Genomic DNA, 14,825 nt, shown 5'->3' with positions numbered 1-14,825 from the left:
TGGATGACAGTGGGAGGGACGGAGTGAAAAAGAGGCAAGCAAACAGTTTACATCATTATTCCAGAAAGATCCACAGCTGGCTGGTCTGACAGAGGCTGTTGGTGTATTTAAGTGCGCAGGGAAAACAGGCAGCAAGATTTTAGAGACGGGACAGTGCTGTAGGAGACCCAGAGACGAAATGGACATCGCCATCCAGCATCCCTGGTTCCGCCGCTCTTTCTGGCCCTCCTTCTTTCCAAGTCGGATCTTTGACCAGCACTTTGGGGAACACATCTCTGAGAGTGACATGATTCCCTCGCTGTACTACCATCGGCCTTCTTCTTTTCTGCGCTGGCCAAGCTGGATGGAGAGCGGACTGTCTGAGATGAGCTCTCATGTACTGATAAACAAACAGACTGATAATTTTATAGTTTTGTATTTCCCTGCAAAGTGATGTTTGTGGAACATCTGTATTCTGATATTTTATGATATTATGGTGCTTCCATTGAATGTTCTCTGCCCACATCTGGGACTTTTACATATGCAATAGCAGTAGTGTCTGGTTCATTATAAACAATGATCCTGTTGGATAACCATTCATAGCATTTCTTCCATGACGATATAGGTTTGATTTCTGGTATAAAAGCTGCAGCATCATTGGGCTGGTACCCTTTCATAATGTACCCAAAGAGTACATATTATTACCTCAAATCTAGATATTGGTACTTCAAAAGTACATATAAGAACTTGTTTAAAGGACAGCTTCTGTACCATTATTTTTGACAATTTACTCATTTACATGCATACTTTTCTTCTGATGATCGGATCACAGAAAGGACTACACCACCCCTTTCAATACGATCGAAATTAGCATCCGATTGCCCTTAATCGTATTGATTAAGGTGTTTAAATTATGGCTTTTCAATACGATTGAGCAATAATCGTAGTGATTATTTGCTTGCATGTAAACGTTGTTTAAACTAGATCCAGTATCTTTAAGACAACATGATGTCACGGAAAGTTGTGGTATAGTACGGAACCATAAGGGGACATGGAGCAAAAATTAAATTAAGTTTAGTTTCGTGTGCTTACGTGAAACTATCGCGGGCGCACGTGAAACTATCGCGTGCACATATAAAACTTTTCGTTCAGTAGTTTCACGTGCCCGCGCGCGAAAGTTTCACGTGAGCACGCAAAACTAAACTTAACTTAAACTAACTCCAATGTCACCTTAGGGGTTTGGTAGTATAGTCAAGCAAAATTTTATTAATTTTTTTCGTGCTTCAAGCACGAATGTCTTTTTCGTGTCGCTCAGCACAAATTACTATAAATCGTTTTTCTTGTCCGTGGCACGACTTTCTTTTCGTGTCATTTTATGTATGGTGTTCTCATTTTTCCCCTATTTTTAAATCATTGTCGCTTGGGGTTAGATTTGGGGTTTGGTTTAGGATGTCTAAAAATGTAACAGAAAGTGATTCTAACCCCAACCCCAAGCGACAATGATAAGAAAATGAGAAAAAAACCAATGAGAAAACAATAAAATGATTGTCATGGACACGAATAAATGAATCAAATTTTGCTTGACTATAACACGACTTTCCGTGAGATCAGTCTGCTTTAAGTGCTCACATTGGCTATATGTTTACATGCAAAAATTTCTCAATCCAATTGAATTTAATCCGATTGCAGGTTACGACATGTACATTCTATATCCGAACCAAACATCTGCACAGCAATGGTTGCCAGAGTCGCGTATCAAAACCAGCCCAATGGACATTCAAAACTAGCCAAAAAGCATCCCAATGACTATTCATAGCCCAAATACCAATAACTATTCAACGAATTCTTTCATCTTTAACACTCAGAAAAAAAAGAAACTTTAAAATAGCCCAAATCAGAACTCCTTCAAAAATCAGAGGATTTGGCAACTCTCAAAATTGAAAAGTCAAAGTTGAGTTGGAGAAATTTATTTTTAAGACGTTTTCAAATAGAGACAGTTTCAGCAGTAACAACATAATCAAATGGCTTTCGTTGAACAAACGTAACTACCGGTAAACTCCAAAAAGAAACAATAAAAAAACAATAAAAAGTATTTTTAGAGTAGTTTATTTCTTATAACAAGCTAAATAAACAACAAGTAGATGAACTTATTTCAAATCATAGTTAAATTCAAAAAAACTACACTGAGCATCGTTGCTACCCTTACGGAAATTAACCATGATTTTACTTCAGTTAAAACCCAAAAACTATGGTAACTGTAGTAAAACCATGGTTTTGCTATTAGTAATTAAAGGCGGGGTGCATGATTTGGAAAAGCGAGTCAGGCCGACTATCAAAACACACTTGTAGCCAATCATTAGTAAGGGGTGTGTCTTCTAACCAACATTGTTGCCTGGGTTGCGTATGTGTGGGGCGGGTCTATCAAAAGAAGGTCCAGATTTTATTGGAGTGGGAGCGTGATAGGTTTAGGTGATTTCAAATATCAACATTGGCTTTCAGATATTATGCACTCCGCCTTTAATACACCAAAAAAACATGGTTACTACACTTTTGCCACAAAAAACATGGTTTATTTTCATAAGTATGTGTAAAATGTTTACTATACAATGTATACATGCATATATAATGAATTTGTTTGTATTTTCGAACATTTATTGTGAAGACTCAACATGCAGTATATTACCTTTATATTTCCAATTGTTTCCTTAGATGAAAATGGAAAAGGACCGCTTCTTGATAAATCTGGATGTCAAACATTTCACACCAGAGGAACTGTCAGTGAAAATCAATGGCGATTTCATTGAAATTCGTGCGAAACATGAGGATCGTCAGGTAATACATTCTGCAACCCAATGCCTAACCAAACTACACACAAATCCTCTGTGTCTATATTGTTTCAAATTTGTCATCACTAAGATAACAAACATGGTACACAAACTGGCCTTGATGTGTTTCAAGTAAACATTGAGTGATTGATGCATGGATTATCATCTGCTCAAACACATTCAGAAATGTTAAAACAATTGGGGTAGTATATCAAAAAGTATACCTTTGCATCTAAAGAGTTAATATTTGTACCTCACAGGCACATATTGGTATCATAAATGGTACATATTAGTAAATGTTTTAAAGGGCAGTGCCCCATAACAGCTTTGGGTTACAAGTGTAGCCTACAATAATAAATGCTGTTTCTTTCCTATAGGACGATCATGGTTTTGTCTCACGGGAGTTTCTAAGAAAATACCGTTTTCCTGCTGGTGTGGATCCAACCTCTGTCACTTCCTCTTTGTCTTCCGATGGTGTTCTGACCGTGATGGCACCACGCAAGCAGTCGGATGCCCCCGAGCGCACCATTCCCATCACCCATGATGACAAGAAGAAGTAAAGCAGGGAGACTTCCAGTGTTGCAACTTTAATTTTTTTAGTGTTGCAATGTTCTTTGTCTTTTCCACTCACTGTGCTTCTACTCAATCTATCCTCCAATGCTCAATATGATCAGGCTACAGGGGAATGAATTACCGGAAGGCCAAATGATTAAGTCTTTGCTATAGTTTAGGCTGGTTATTGGGTTGAAACTACACCAGTTTGGCAGCGGTGACAACTTAAACGACTGTTAACCATTTTTATGGAAATAAATGGTTACAATAAAGTATTGTCTCTGCTGTTTATGCTGCAGTAGGATGTGACCCTGCCACCAAACAAAGGAGTCCTTTGATATTTTGCAGCCAGTCTATGATGTTGGTCGCATGACATGCAAATAAGTCTTAAGTGTGGGATGATTTTCCTTAGAATCTATTAGGAACAAAGATCTTCAAAAAGGTCAATAACAAGTATTTTATGAATTAGATAGCAATGAGTTGATGAGTTATGTGTGTTATTTGCCACATACACAGCATCGTCTTATATCCGAAAGAGCTCAGTTGAAAATGGTTGGGTGTTTTTTCTTATATTGTTTTTCATATCCAGATATTATAGGGGAATTAGCAAGTTATTCTTTCATTTAAGGGGGATCATTTTGGGACCAAAGGAGCGAGATAAGTGAATAAGTCTTTCTTTTGATGGTATGCAGATGTGTTTTGTTCTGACCTGTTGGCAATGAGAGATTATGATCGGTTGTTTGATTCCAATTTGATGTTACACATTGCATATTTATCCAGACATAGAGCACCAAGGGTTAATAACACCTCACCATTGCTTAATGCAGAGTTAAAGAAGTAAAAAGGCATTTGAATGTTATTATTCAGAATGAAGAACTATAATGAAGCTTTATTTGTTTGCTCATTTTGTACGTTTACGTATGTGTGTTTGTGTGAATAAGCGCCAACATTTTCACATTGTTTACAATCAATGAGACTATTCAGTTTCTCATTAATGGCTGACTTATTCAAATACAGTAAAGCTGCTAATACCAAACTGTATCAGTCGTTTTGTGATAAACTGGAAAATATCTTTATTTCCTCATATCTCCTAACTAAAGCAAAGGCCTGCTACAAAAAAACTGCTGCATTTTAACAACTATAGGAGGATTAAGTGAGATGGAGCATATGAGCATTTGAAAAAACTTTCCACTGCTTTCTTATTAATCACCGCTCCGAGCATTTCATTAACTTTTTAATCTCATGAAATAATTATTAATAAAATCTTTAGTCATTTAAAACCGGAGTAAGCTTCTTTTCTCAGAATCCAGCTGTTTTCAACAATGTGGGTCCTGTGTTCCTCTTAAAGGGGACCTTTTACAAGACATTTTTAAGATGTCAAATAAATCTTTGGTGTCCCCAGAGTACATATGTTTTCAAGTTTCAAGTTTCAATAATTTATTGCCATACAACTCGGTACACGTATAGGAATTTGCTTCAGTGTGCTCAAACAAAAAACATCAACAAAGAACCAAAAACGTAGAACAATATATACACACACAATATTCCTCACAGGATAACACTAAACACTTAGCACTTAAACACAGAGAACACAGGCAGATACAATTAAAAAGGACACACTGCTCGCCACATACCTGGATGACAGACCAGGAGATTATATTGGCTGGTGTCATGTTGAGACTGGCATAAAAACATATTATATATATATGAAGAGCTCTTTTCCAAAACGCTATAAATCCATTTAAATAGTTTTCAGAAAAAGTACATTTTTTACCTAGACCCACACATTTTGTGAATATTCAATTTATTCTGTTATAATTGTTTTTTTGCTCAATCTGAACATGTTGAATAATGATTATTAAATCAAACGACAATATTGTTGATTATAAATTCAAAGATAATTTCATTTTTTTTCAAAATGCTATAAATCCATAATTTTCTTCCATAAATTGATGTTTTTTCTTTAAAAAACAAAAAAACAAATAAGAGAACATCCAACATATACTCAGGGACTCTACTATAAATGAATAAGTAAATTATTCAGATTGTGATATACATTGGAGCCAGTATGAAATAAACAGAATTACACATAACTAACTATTACTCCCTCCACCATTTCAGTTTTCTCCTTAGCAGGGCGTCAGGAACCTCTTTTGCTTACACATATATATATATATATATCTCTCTCTCTCGTCTACACACAGTTTGTATTAACCTCACACACAGCGAGCTCCCCTCGTTCTGTTCTCAATGACATACCATGTAACAACGCGCTCATAATGTCCAATCCAAAAAGCACAACTTTACAGATGTCCCTGCATTGGTCACTAGCCACATTTTGTACTTTTGCACGACATTGATCAATGTATCAAACGACAGTCTGTCTATCAGCAGGCTATCGAACTATTCAGTACTTTTCATGATACGTTAGCAGGCTTCTTCACAGGAATTAAACTTTATCGCGAACGTACAAAACAGTATTAAACGAGCCAGTTCTGAAACGAAAGTTGTACATACCAAACACTTTGATGAAGATCGCCTTGCAAACGGGTACCTTCTCCGGTTGATGTATTAACATGACATTAATCCTCATTTTGAGTAATGAATGAACATAAACAAACATCTGTTCAGAGTGCCGCCATTGGATTGCGTCGAACGCTCATCGAGTTCTGATTGGTCGAGAGGATAAATCGCGTTTAGGCTAAAAATAGACTCGGCGCTTATCGCGTTTTGGAAAAGAACGGCATCTTGTACCTACATTTTAACAAGGAAATGTAGTGATTTGGCATGAAACGTTCATGGAGCAGTGAATAGGTTCAATACACAGCCAAATGACATGACAAACTCATTTTTTTTTTTTTTAAATGGCGTTTATCGCGTTTTGGAAAAGAGCTCTTCATATATACACTAAATGGGTGGTATTATCCCCTTCTGACATCACAAGGTGAGGCAAATTTCAATAAGCTATTTTTTTTACATGTTTGCAAAGAACGGTTTATCAAAACTAAGTTACTGAGTTGTTCTTTATCATATTTTCTAGGTTGACAGAAGCAATATGGGCCTATTTATAGCACTTAAACATGGAAAAATACAGATTTCATGATATGTCCCCTTTAAAAATATGGTTCTTGAAAGGTAATGTTCCTAAATAATGATAATGGTAGTATATGGGGCGCATAGTATAAAAGATTACATACGAGGTCAATGCAAAGACGCGAATAGACGCAAACTCGCGCGGGGTGATGCGAAATGCCCTAACCTCAACAAATTCACATGTATTACTTTGCCCACGGTGAGGCTAAACAACAACAGTATTTTTACAACACCAATAACAGACAATTGTGCTTTTCAACCATACAGGGGAGTTGTGATCATGTCTTACATAATGGCACTTTAAATCCAGCAAATAATACACGCTTTGCGTTTGGTGTGTACACCCAATACCAAATGCAAAGCATTGCGTTCCTGGATCTAGATTACTCGCAGGATTTAACGTTGTGTCATGCTAATTTTTCCCTTGAGTTGAATATTTTCAACACGCGCGAAGACGAGTTTGAGGCGAATAGCATGTGTTTTTACAGCCATTGCGCCGTCCAATTCGCATTGCCCCATGGGAGTCTATTTGCATCTTTGCATTGATTTTGTATGTAATCTACTCGCGCAAACCGTTGAATTCATCGTGTTCCTCGCTCAATGTTACTTGCTGGATTTAAACTTGTTTGTGGCAATTGCACCACCCTATTTGCGGCATTCACAAAATTTGCGTTTATTTGCGTCTTTGCATTGACTTTGTATGTACTCGACTCGCGCAAATCGGTGAATTCGCGTTTGGTGTGTACGTCCCATTAGAGTGTATAGACATATAAACACATATACAGAACTGTATACCGTTTGTTATCAAATATGGACTTAAAAAAACACAAGTACAATATATTTAATATAATTAAGACACAATCTGACAAAACTAAAAACAGACACACACAAACATTGGTATTTTTACATTTCTACTAGACATGCAGGTTATTCCAAATAGCAAACAAACCTTTCCTTAAAACTGTAAATGAAACAATGATACTGACTAATTTGGTTATAAGTGTTAGCGTGAAAACATGCCGACAGATTTCCCCTGCACTTGATCTTTTCTGTGTTCAGGTTGTTTAAAATCCAGTCTGTAACAGGAATTTGGCAAACACTTAATGTGTTGGGGGTCCAGCTCTGGCTGGTGGCTTGGGAAGCTTCTGGACTCTTTCTTTGGTGCTGATAAATATAAAAAAATATTAGGTTATTTGCTAAGAAAATTTAATTTGTATAATACTTATAACATTGTTTATAAAAAACTTACTTGTGTAAATTGGTCGCCGTTCATCTTTGTTATAACTAGAATGATACGTTGTCTCAAAATGATGAGAGAACTAAAGAGGAAACAATTTATAACTTATTTTGTGATAATGCACAAAAACATCTGTCCCTATGTATTTCCACACGTGTATGAATGTGTAAATGTCACGTGGATTAAATAACAATTAAGCCAAAAGTGTGACATAATTGATGAAACATTTTTGTCCAACTGAAATGCTTTGAAATGCACAGCTTTGTTTGAGTCGTTGACTTATTAATTTCCATTAAAACAGGAAGTTAGGGTGGGGCATAGCTAGTGGCCCCTCCTTCTTTTAAAAGAGCCTGTAGTATTTAGATTACTTTGCATTTAATTGATCATAAAAATCTGACGAAACCTGAAGTCTTGAAAAATTATGTAATAAATCATTGATCTGTATTGGCAGTTTTAAATGTGCATATCTTCTAAATGCAAATTTTATGTTTACCCTGCTGCAAAACAGCTGAAACCAGAGTAAACTGTCTTGGAGTAGCAGGCTGTTTTACCCACTGTTTAGCTGGTCAAATATGTCTTAGATGGTGGGTCAGCTGGTCTTGACAACCTGACCAGCCAAGATCTGCCTGACCAGCTAAACCCAGCCAGTGGTTAAGCTGTTTTTCAGCATGGCTGAGGCACATTCCTTTATAGATCTCAGTTCCAACTAGTGATGGGCGATTTCGAAGCACGCTTCACGAGGCTTCGAAACATTTACGAATCTTTGGTTTCGAATCAGTGGTTCGGAGCTTGTTTCAAACTGGCCAAAGTCACGTGATTTTAGCAAACGATGCTTCATTACGTCATAACTGTTTCGAAAATCCGACGATTTACCACTAGGGGGAGTTTATCACACATGACCAGTGTAGGTGAACTCGGGTCAGTTTTATTATAAAAGTTCATAAAACATTCATCCTTCTAATTAATAATAACACTACCAATTTGTCTACTTTTTGTTTATAGACAGATTTAATGACAAAAATATGCTACATTAAAAAGAGAGTTCGTTTTAAGTGGTTGCCATATAAATAAAACTAAAAACACAGAATACACGTTTAATTATGTCTTAATTAAATTAAATACTTTATTTTTCTTAAAAACATATTTTTAGAACAATCTTGCTATTATTTTTTAAAAAGTTTTGGACAGATCTAGCTGCTTTTACACTATTTTCACCAGCTGATGTCGCCAGCGTCTATGGTGTTTCGAACGCTTCGAAAAACTGAATCAATTTGTGAAGCAATTGGTTCAATTGATTCAAAGCTTCGAAAAGCTTCGTTTCTCCCATCACTATACCAACCTGATGCGGCAGGGGGCGTCGCAACGCCACAGTCCGTCGAGTGTCAAGTCTTTCCTCACACCAGTTGCCAATGAGGGTGGCATTTGAATACAAGTCTTCATTAGTTGAACAACGCCAACCATACCTGCGAAATTTCTCCTCATCTGTGAAATCATACCAGATCTCACCCTGCCCAGATGCTCGAAGCATGTGATGAAACGGAGGGCTGGTTTGTATCTGTGAAAATTCCTTGTTTGTGGCCATCGTAACAGACAAAGCCTCTTACTATTGAGCTATGAAAAGAATAGAGAAATAAATTATTTTAGCCTTTGTCTTTCAGATTATGTATTTAGTGACGACTCTAAAATGAAAATTCTGTCATCATTTACTCAAATTTCATGTTGTTACAAACTTAATTTCTTAAATTTCTTTATTCTGATGAACACGAAGGAAGGAATGTTTGTAACCAAACTGATCATGAGGCCCATTCACTTCCATAGTAGGATAAAAGAATACTATGGAAGTGAATGGGGCTCACAATCGGTTTGGTTACAAACATTCCTCAAAATATTTTCCTTCGTGTTCATCAGAAGAAAGAAATTTATACAGGTTTGTAACAACATGAGAGTAAGTAAATGATGAGAGAATTTTCAGTTTTGGGTGAACCCTTTAATCTATTCTGTAATAGGCTATACAATTTTAAAATTGTGCATTAGGCCAAAAGTGGATCAGTATAGCTTTCACAGCGTATACTTTCAGTAAAAAGAAGTTATTTTTAAATTAATAATTATTATAGATGCAAATTAAAGTGTTTTGTAAAAGACATTGTTTTGTCCAGAAATTCTGATTCCTATCATATGTGAGGAAGACAGGACATGTTTTAAGTTTATAAAAAGTTTAAAGGGATAGGTCACCCCAAAACTAAAACTCTTGTTGTTTTGGATTTTCAGGATGCTATGGGAGTGGATGTGACAGCAGTGACTTTTTTTTCCGAGGGTGTAGGATGCGAAGTTCGTCACAACATGTATGTAGCCCGTCATGTGTGTGGTTCGTCGTTTCAAAATATGTGTTCGGCGTGTTGAGTGAACCTATGTGCATCAAGTGTTTTGTCAAAATAAGTGCCTGCTGCAGATGCGTCTAAATGGTTTATGATAGAAGAGACGCTCGCGTTTGCCAGATACTCGCATAATCTCATACGTAATCAGAGTTTACTGTGTGTGCAGCAAGCACTTATTTTGACAAAACACGTGATGCACATGGTTAACATGACGCAAAAAACACATATTTTGAAAACATGAGCAACACACATGACACTCCGAACACATATTTTGAATTTGCATTAGAGCAGTCACGAGCGCCACTGTGTGACAGAGGCGGTTACCATCCACTCCCATTGTAACCAGAAAACATATCAAGCTTCAAAATTACCCAAAAGTGTCAAATAAATAACTCTACTTGACTTCTGGGTAATATGACATTTAAAGAGACATTCCACTTATTATCCTACACTACACAATACTTTTTTTTTCCAGGAAACTTCTTGCATAAAATAGATTCAAGCACTTTCAATTACCTGTATCTATGTATGTATATTTTCAGAAACTTCCCAGGGCCTTGAACCCCCCCCCCCCAGATTCACAATGCAACATTAAAAGTTTACTACAATAAATTTTTTAACCATTTTCAAAATAATGTGATAAATGGTTTAAAAAATGTGATAAAACAGATGAAAATTGTGAACACAAAAAACTAAGTTAATACTATATTACATTTTTTAAAGCACTCACCTTGCTACAGGAACGGCACATATACACCCTGTCTGAGCTTCCTTTGGTCTCCATGGGAACACATATGACGCAACTTTAGAAACCAAATACCTGTGAAAGTCGCACCTAGATAATTACATGGCAGATCCAATCAATCCTTGTTTGAGCAGAAATTGATTTTTTCTTTCAGGTGCTTTGTTACCACAAACATCACATGATTCATTTTCAATGATTTCAGACCAATAAAGCAGCAGCTCATTTTAATTCACACATGCATTTACAGTCTCAAGCAAACCGTTACTCAGCACAGTCCTAAATGTTTTTAGTACTGTAAAGGTAAGTTGCATATTATTGGCAATACATGTAGCCTATACAAACGTCTTAAAGTGCAAAGTGGAACTAAGAATTGTGTTGCAATTCCTTGGGAGAATCATGCAATCCTAATGGCAGTAGAAGTCCCATTTCTGAAAAGAAAAAGAAAATTAAAATGACCACTTGTAGATTCTTTCTATTTAACTTGATTTTTGTTTATGTTAGGCTAATGGTACGCACGGTAGTTGTAACCTCAACCTCAGCAGGCGTTAATGCATACGTCTCTTCAACAACACTGCTCGGGAAATATCCCAGACGAGCCTCCTGAGCTCCATAATACGACCCTTGAACCTTCAGAAACAATTATCCTCTTTAATACATCAGTTTTACAGGGAAGGGTGGGGGGTGCATTTATTTTTGCTCATTTTGTAAAAACAAGTAAAGCATAAGTAAAGCAGTTTAGACCTCAAATCCCATTATAACACAATACTTATACTTACACTTCCAGCCCAGAAAAGGTTCCCTTGGTCTTTCAGCATTGCATACACATAGACAATTTGGCCTTGGTAGATTGGTATGAAGCGACAGTCTTGTGGATAATAATCATGTAGAGCTTTAGCAATGAGTATAGGATCTGTGTACACACAACCACACAGTTTAATGAAGAAAAATTGGCATTACACAGTGACAGCATTATCATGCAGTGTGGCATGCTAAACTCGCTTAAATAAATCAGACTTTGATATAACATTATAAGTCTCGCATAAATTTGCACCCAAATTACTCACTGTGCGTAAACACAAAATTCTATTTTTTATCAAAAAAGTTGAATATGTTTGCAGTACTCACAGTTACATTCTGAATCAGCGCATAGCTTCTTGTCTGAGAGCTTTGGCATATGCCTGGCAGCCGGAGTTGCCAGTGGCAGAAGACAGCACAATACCAGGAGAAAAGTCCAGTTGTGCCCCTCCATCTCTGTGTTTGATTCTTAGTTAGTCTGAAAAGTGGACTAAAGCTCAAATGGGAGGGGCCAAGTTGAAGACAAGATCCTCCCATTTTTAGAAAATATTTATATTTAATATTAAATTGCAATTAATCAAATGATCTGTTTTCTCAGATATAACACACAAGAAGATTTTTTATTTAACTTTTAACTTGGCAACAAAAATGACAAAAATGTACCATTTATTTGTAAATACAAAATGCAAACTATATAGCAATTAAAATAATACAGAATCTGATTTATTGTGAATAAAAGTGACTTATTTATTGTGCATTGAAATTGGTAAACAAACCTTTTTTTAAGCTGAGGTATATAATCTGAATCAGGACCTTTGGCAGTAACTAGCCTCTTTCAGGGTATGTGAGAAAAAACAGGAAATAGTGGGTGTTCAAATACTGTTTTTTTTCTATTCCTGCCTCATTTCCCATAAATACACACTCGATTCACACGTTCAGTCCACAGGTAGCACCTAGGTACCAAAACTGGAGCTGTTGCCATCAAGCAACAAGCCGTCCTTTCACAGCAGTTGAAAACGTAAAAATGTATGATCACTTTGGAATATTATAATCAATACAAAAAATATCTTATTGCATATCAAATATAATATGGTTTCTATTGAACTGTTAAAGGAAACAGATTTTTTATACAAGTATACCACCATTTATCTTAACCACGGACAGGCAGCAATAACAGCCACTGAATGGGTTCTTTATATTTTTTAAGTCAACACTTCATGTGGAAAACATTTGACCATAGTTTCTATGCCAAGTCTTAATTTTATTCAAGCTGAAAATGGCAGGTTAAAACTATTATAAAAATACAGGATTGTAATCACATGATTTTAATGGTAAACAACAACACTTCATTTTAGGACTTGCACAATGAATGCACAAATGAAGCCGCAATACGGCTATGTAACAAACCTAGTTGAATTAGATGATTTATTATTATTATTATTATCTTTATTTATGGATCCTATTTAAACCTATTTTCCTCCTTTTGATGTATTTTGTGTATTTTATTTTATTTTTTAAGTTGTATGTGTACGTTGTGATTGTGTGAAGCACCACGAATGAATTGCCCCAAAAGGGGATAAATAAATCACTAAACTAAACTACAATTTTCCTTTTTTTTAATAAACAAAAGACGTAATGATATCAAGATAACAATTCAGAAATTATTTTAGATTGGAAAATAAATGTTAACCGGACAGATATGCTTCATGTCTTTTCATTAACACACAAAGTGCAGACACATAAAGTGAAACTATACAGTATTTTAGGATGTAAAACGGTATTTTAATATAAATATAAGGAATTGGCATGTTATATTAAAATATTGCACTTTAAAGCATTAGCATGTTGAGAAGTTAGATTTTTTTCAACCAATATAAGCTTTTGTTTACTTAATTTTGAGAAAAAAATAACCGTAGTTCCAAATAGGCTTCGGCGTCGCAAGAACCCACAGCCGTATGACGCATCATATTTCGTCTCGCTCTCGCGATACTTTGACGTCATCCGGCTGTCGATCCTTGCGGCGCTGCATGAAGTCGAACAAGGTTATTTTTTTATTTTTTTATTATATATTGAACAAACATACAACATGACAAGACATCCAAAGAGGTAACATATTTAGGAATTTGGTTTTACATTACACAGAGAAAATAATAAAATAAAAGAAAACCAATTCAAAATAAAATAAAATAACAATAAATAATAATATTAAATAAATAAAAGTGAGACAGCATATACTAGTTCAATTTTCAATTAACTTCAATTCATTGGCGTATAACAGTGTATCTCTACATTTTCTGTTATCAATACATTGAAGAGACTCAATATATACATCAAAGTCAATCAAACAAGGTTTTAAATAATTTCTTTTACTTTTGTGAATATGTATTTTTCCAAATAAAATCATAAGATTCATCATAAATTTAACAGATGGATTTTTTAATTCAAAATATAAGATAGTTGAACAAGGCTAAAATCACCTGTATGTCTGACACCAGCGTCACCGGCTCCTCCCACCGAGTCAGTGACGTTTCGGGTAGGTGTGGCATAATTAGCCACAGCAGCGCTTCCAAGGCGACCCGTAGTTACCTCCCTGTCAGCCTGCCTACCAAGTTTGGATCAGGAACTTCACAGGTGAGAAAAACAAAGCGTTATTTATACTAAGTAAACAATTGGGACATTTATGCCTCGAGTGAACGTTTTCTTGGCGACTTTAGGGGGAAACATTTTGATAACAAATTCCTTTGAGTTCTTTAAATTGAGACTTGCAGTTAGTTGATACGAACTAGTATTTGGATTGTTTGAGGTTAACGTGTATACATTAAACCATTGAAACATTGTATTAACAGTTTAAACGCCACGTCATTGAAATCGTTTGATAATAACCAGTAAATGGTTAAGTAGAAACATTTTAAGTAGATGAGGTGCTGGTTTACATGACGTCAGTATATATGTCATCCTATCCCTGTTTCCTCTATCCAGAGCCACAGACAGGGAAGCAGGTTTTAATCCAACAACTTTTCATTTAATGTTAAACGTAAAGATATATCTGCAATATTTCAGTATTGTTCAGGGCTATTTATGACTTACCTGTCTATGCTCCTTAAAACCTGTTTAGCCATTGTAAGGGGTGTAGTCACCGGGCCATGGAGGAGTCTTGAATGACTACTGGAATGTGAAAAAGACACTGAAACTTTGTTATGTTGGTTATGTATACAAAGGAAGCC

The 14,825-nt window shown here is 35.8% G+C and overlaps 3 protein-coding genes across 3 annotated transcripts; 1 reads left to right on the top strand and 2 right to left on the bottom strand.

The window, feature by feature from the left end:
• Positions 1-6: 6 nt before the first annotated feature.
• Positions 7-5,051, top strand: cryabb (crystallin, alpha B, b). The gene is made up of 3 exons (XM_073860532.1): positions 7-368; positions 2,693-2,811; positions 3,182-5,051. The coding sequence occupies exons 1-3, from the start codon at positions 179-181 to the stop codon at positions 3,362-3,364; spliced, it is 492 nt and encodes a 163-aa protein (XP_073716633.1). The 5' UTR covers positions 7-178; the 3' UTR covers positions 3,365-5,051.
• Positions 5,052-6,304: 1,253 nt separating this feature from the next.
• On the bottom strand, positions 6,305-10,928 carry cfap68 (cilia and flagella associated protein 68). Its single transcript, XM_055200448.2, has 4 exons — positions 10,792-10,928; positions 9,026-9,297; positions 7,699-7,768; positions 6,305-7,613 (listed from the first exon to the last, which is right to left on the bottom strand). Exons 2-4 carry the CDS (start codon positions 9,266-9,268, stop codon positions 7,453-7,455), a joined length of 474 nt encoding a protein of 157 aa, XP_055056423.2. The 5' UTR covers positions 9,269-9,297; positions 10,792-10,928; the 3' UTR covers positions 6,305-7,452.
• Positions 10,929-11,002: 74 nt separating this feature from the next.
• On the bottom strand, positions 11,003-12,095 carry mia (MIA SH3 domain containing). Its single transcript, XM_055200450.2, has 4 exons — positions 11,932-12,095; positions 11,583-11,716; positions 11,323-11,433; positions 11,003-11,234 (listed from the first exon to the last, which is right to left on the bottom strand). Exons 1-4 carry the CDS (start codon positions 12,053-12,055, stop codon positions 11,211-11,213), a joined length of 393 nt encoding a protein of 130 aa, XP_055056425.1. The 5' UTR covers positions 12,056-12,095; the 3' UTR covers positions 11,003-11,210.
• Positions 12,096-14,825: the final 2,730 nt, after the last annotated feature.

Source organism: Misgurnus anguillicaudatus, chromosome 22, assembly GCF_027580225.2.
Source record: "Misgurnus anguillicaudatus chromosome 22, ASM2758022v2, whole genome shotgun sequence".
NCBI lineage: Eukaryota > Metazoa > Chordata > Actinopteri > Cypriniformes > Cobitidae > Misgurnus > Misgurnus anguillicaudatus.
Note: the sequence above shows the minus strand (reverse complement) of the source record. Positions and strands in the feature narration are given on the sequence as shown.

Coding starts and splice junctions, on each gene's coding strand:
- mia (XM_055200450.2), bottom strand. CDS start 12,055: ATGGAGGGGCACAACTGGACTTTTCTCCTGGTATTGTGCTGTCTTCTG. Junction 11,434..11,582: donor ACCTTTTCTGGGCTGGAAGT/GTAAGTATAAGT, acceptor TTGTTTCTGAAG/GTTCAAGGGTCGTATTATGG. Junction 11,235..11,322: donor AGGTTGAGGTTACAACTACC/GTGCGTACCATT, acceptor TTTTCTTTTCAG/AAATGGGACTTCTACTGCCA.
- cfap68 (XM_055200448.2), bottom strand. CDS start 9,268: ATGGCCACAAACAAGGAATTTTCACAGATACAAACCAGCCCTCCGTTT. Junction 7,769..9,025: donor GACGCCCCCTGCCGCATCAG/GTTGGTATAGTG, acceptor TTTCCTCTTTAG/TTCTCTCATCATTTTGAGAC. Junction 7,614..7,698: donor ACGGCGACCAATTTACACAA/GTAAGTTTTTTA, acceptor TATATTTATCAG/CACCAAAGAAAGAGTCCAGA.
- cryabb (XM_073860532.1), top strand. CDS start 179: ATGGACATCGCCATCCAGCATCCCTGGTTCCGCCGCTCTTTCTGGCCC. Junction 369..2,692: donor GAGCGGACTGTCTGAGATGA/GCTCTCATGTAC, acceptor TTCCTTAGATGA/AAATGGAAAAGGACCGCTTC. Junction 2,812..3,181: donor CGAAACATGAGGATCGTCAG/GTAATACATTCT, acceptor TCTTTCCTATAG/GACGATCATGGTTTTGTCTC.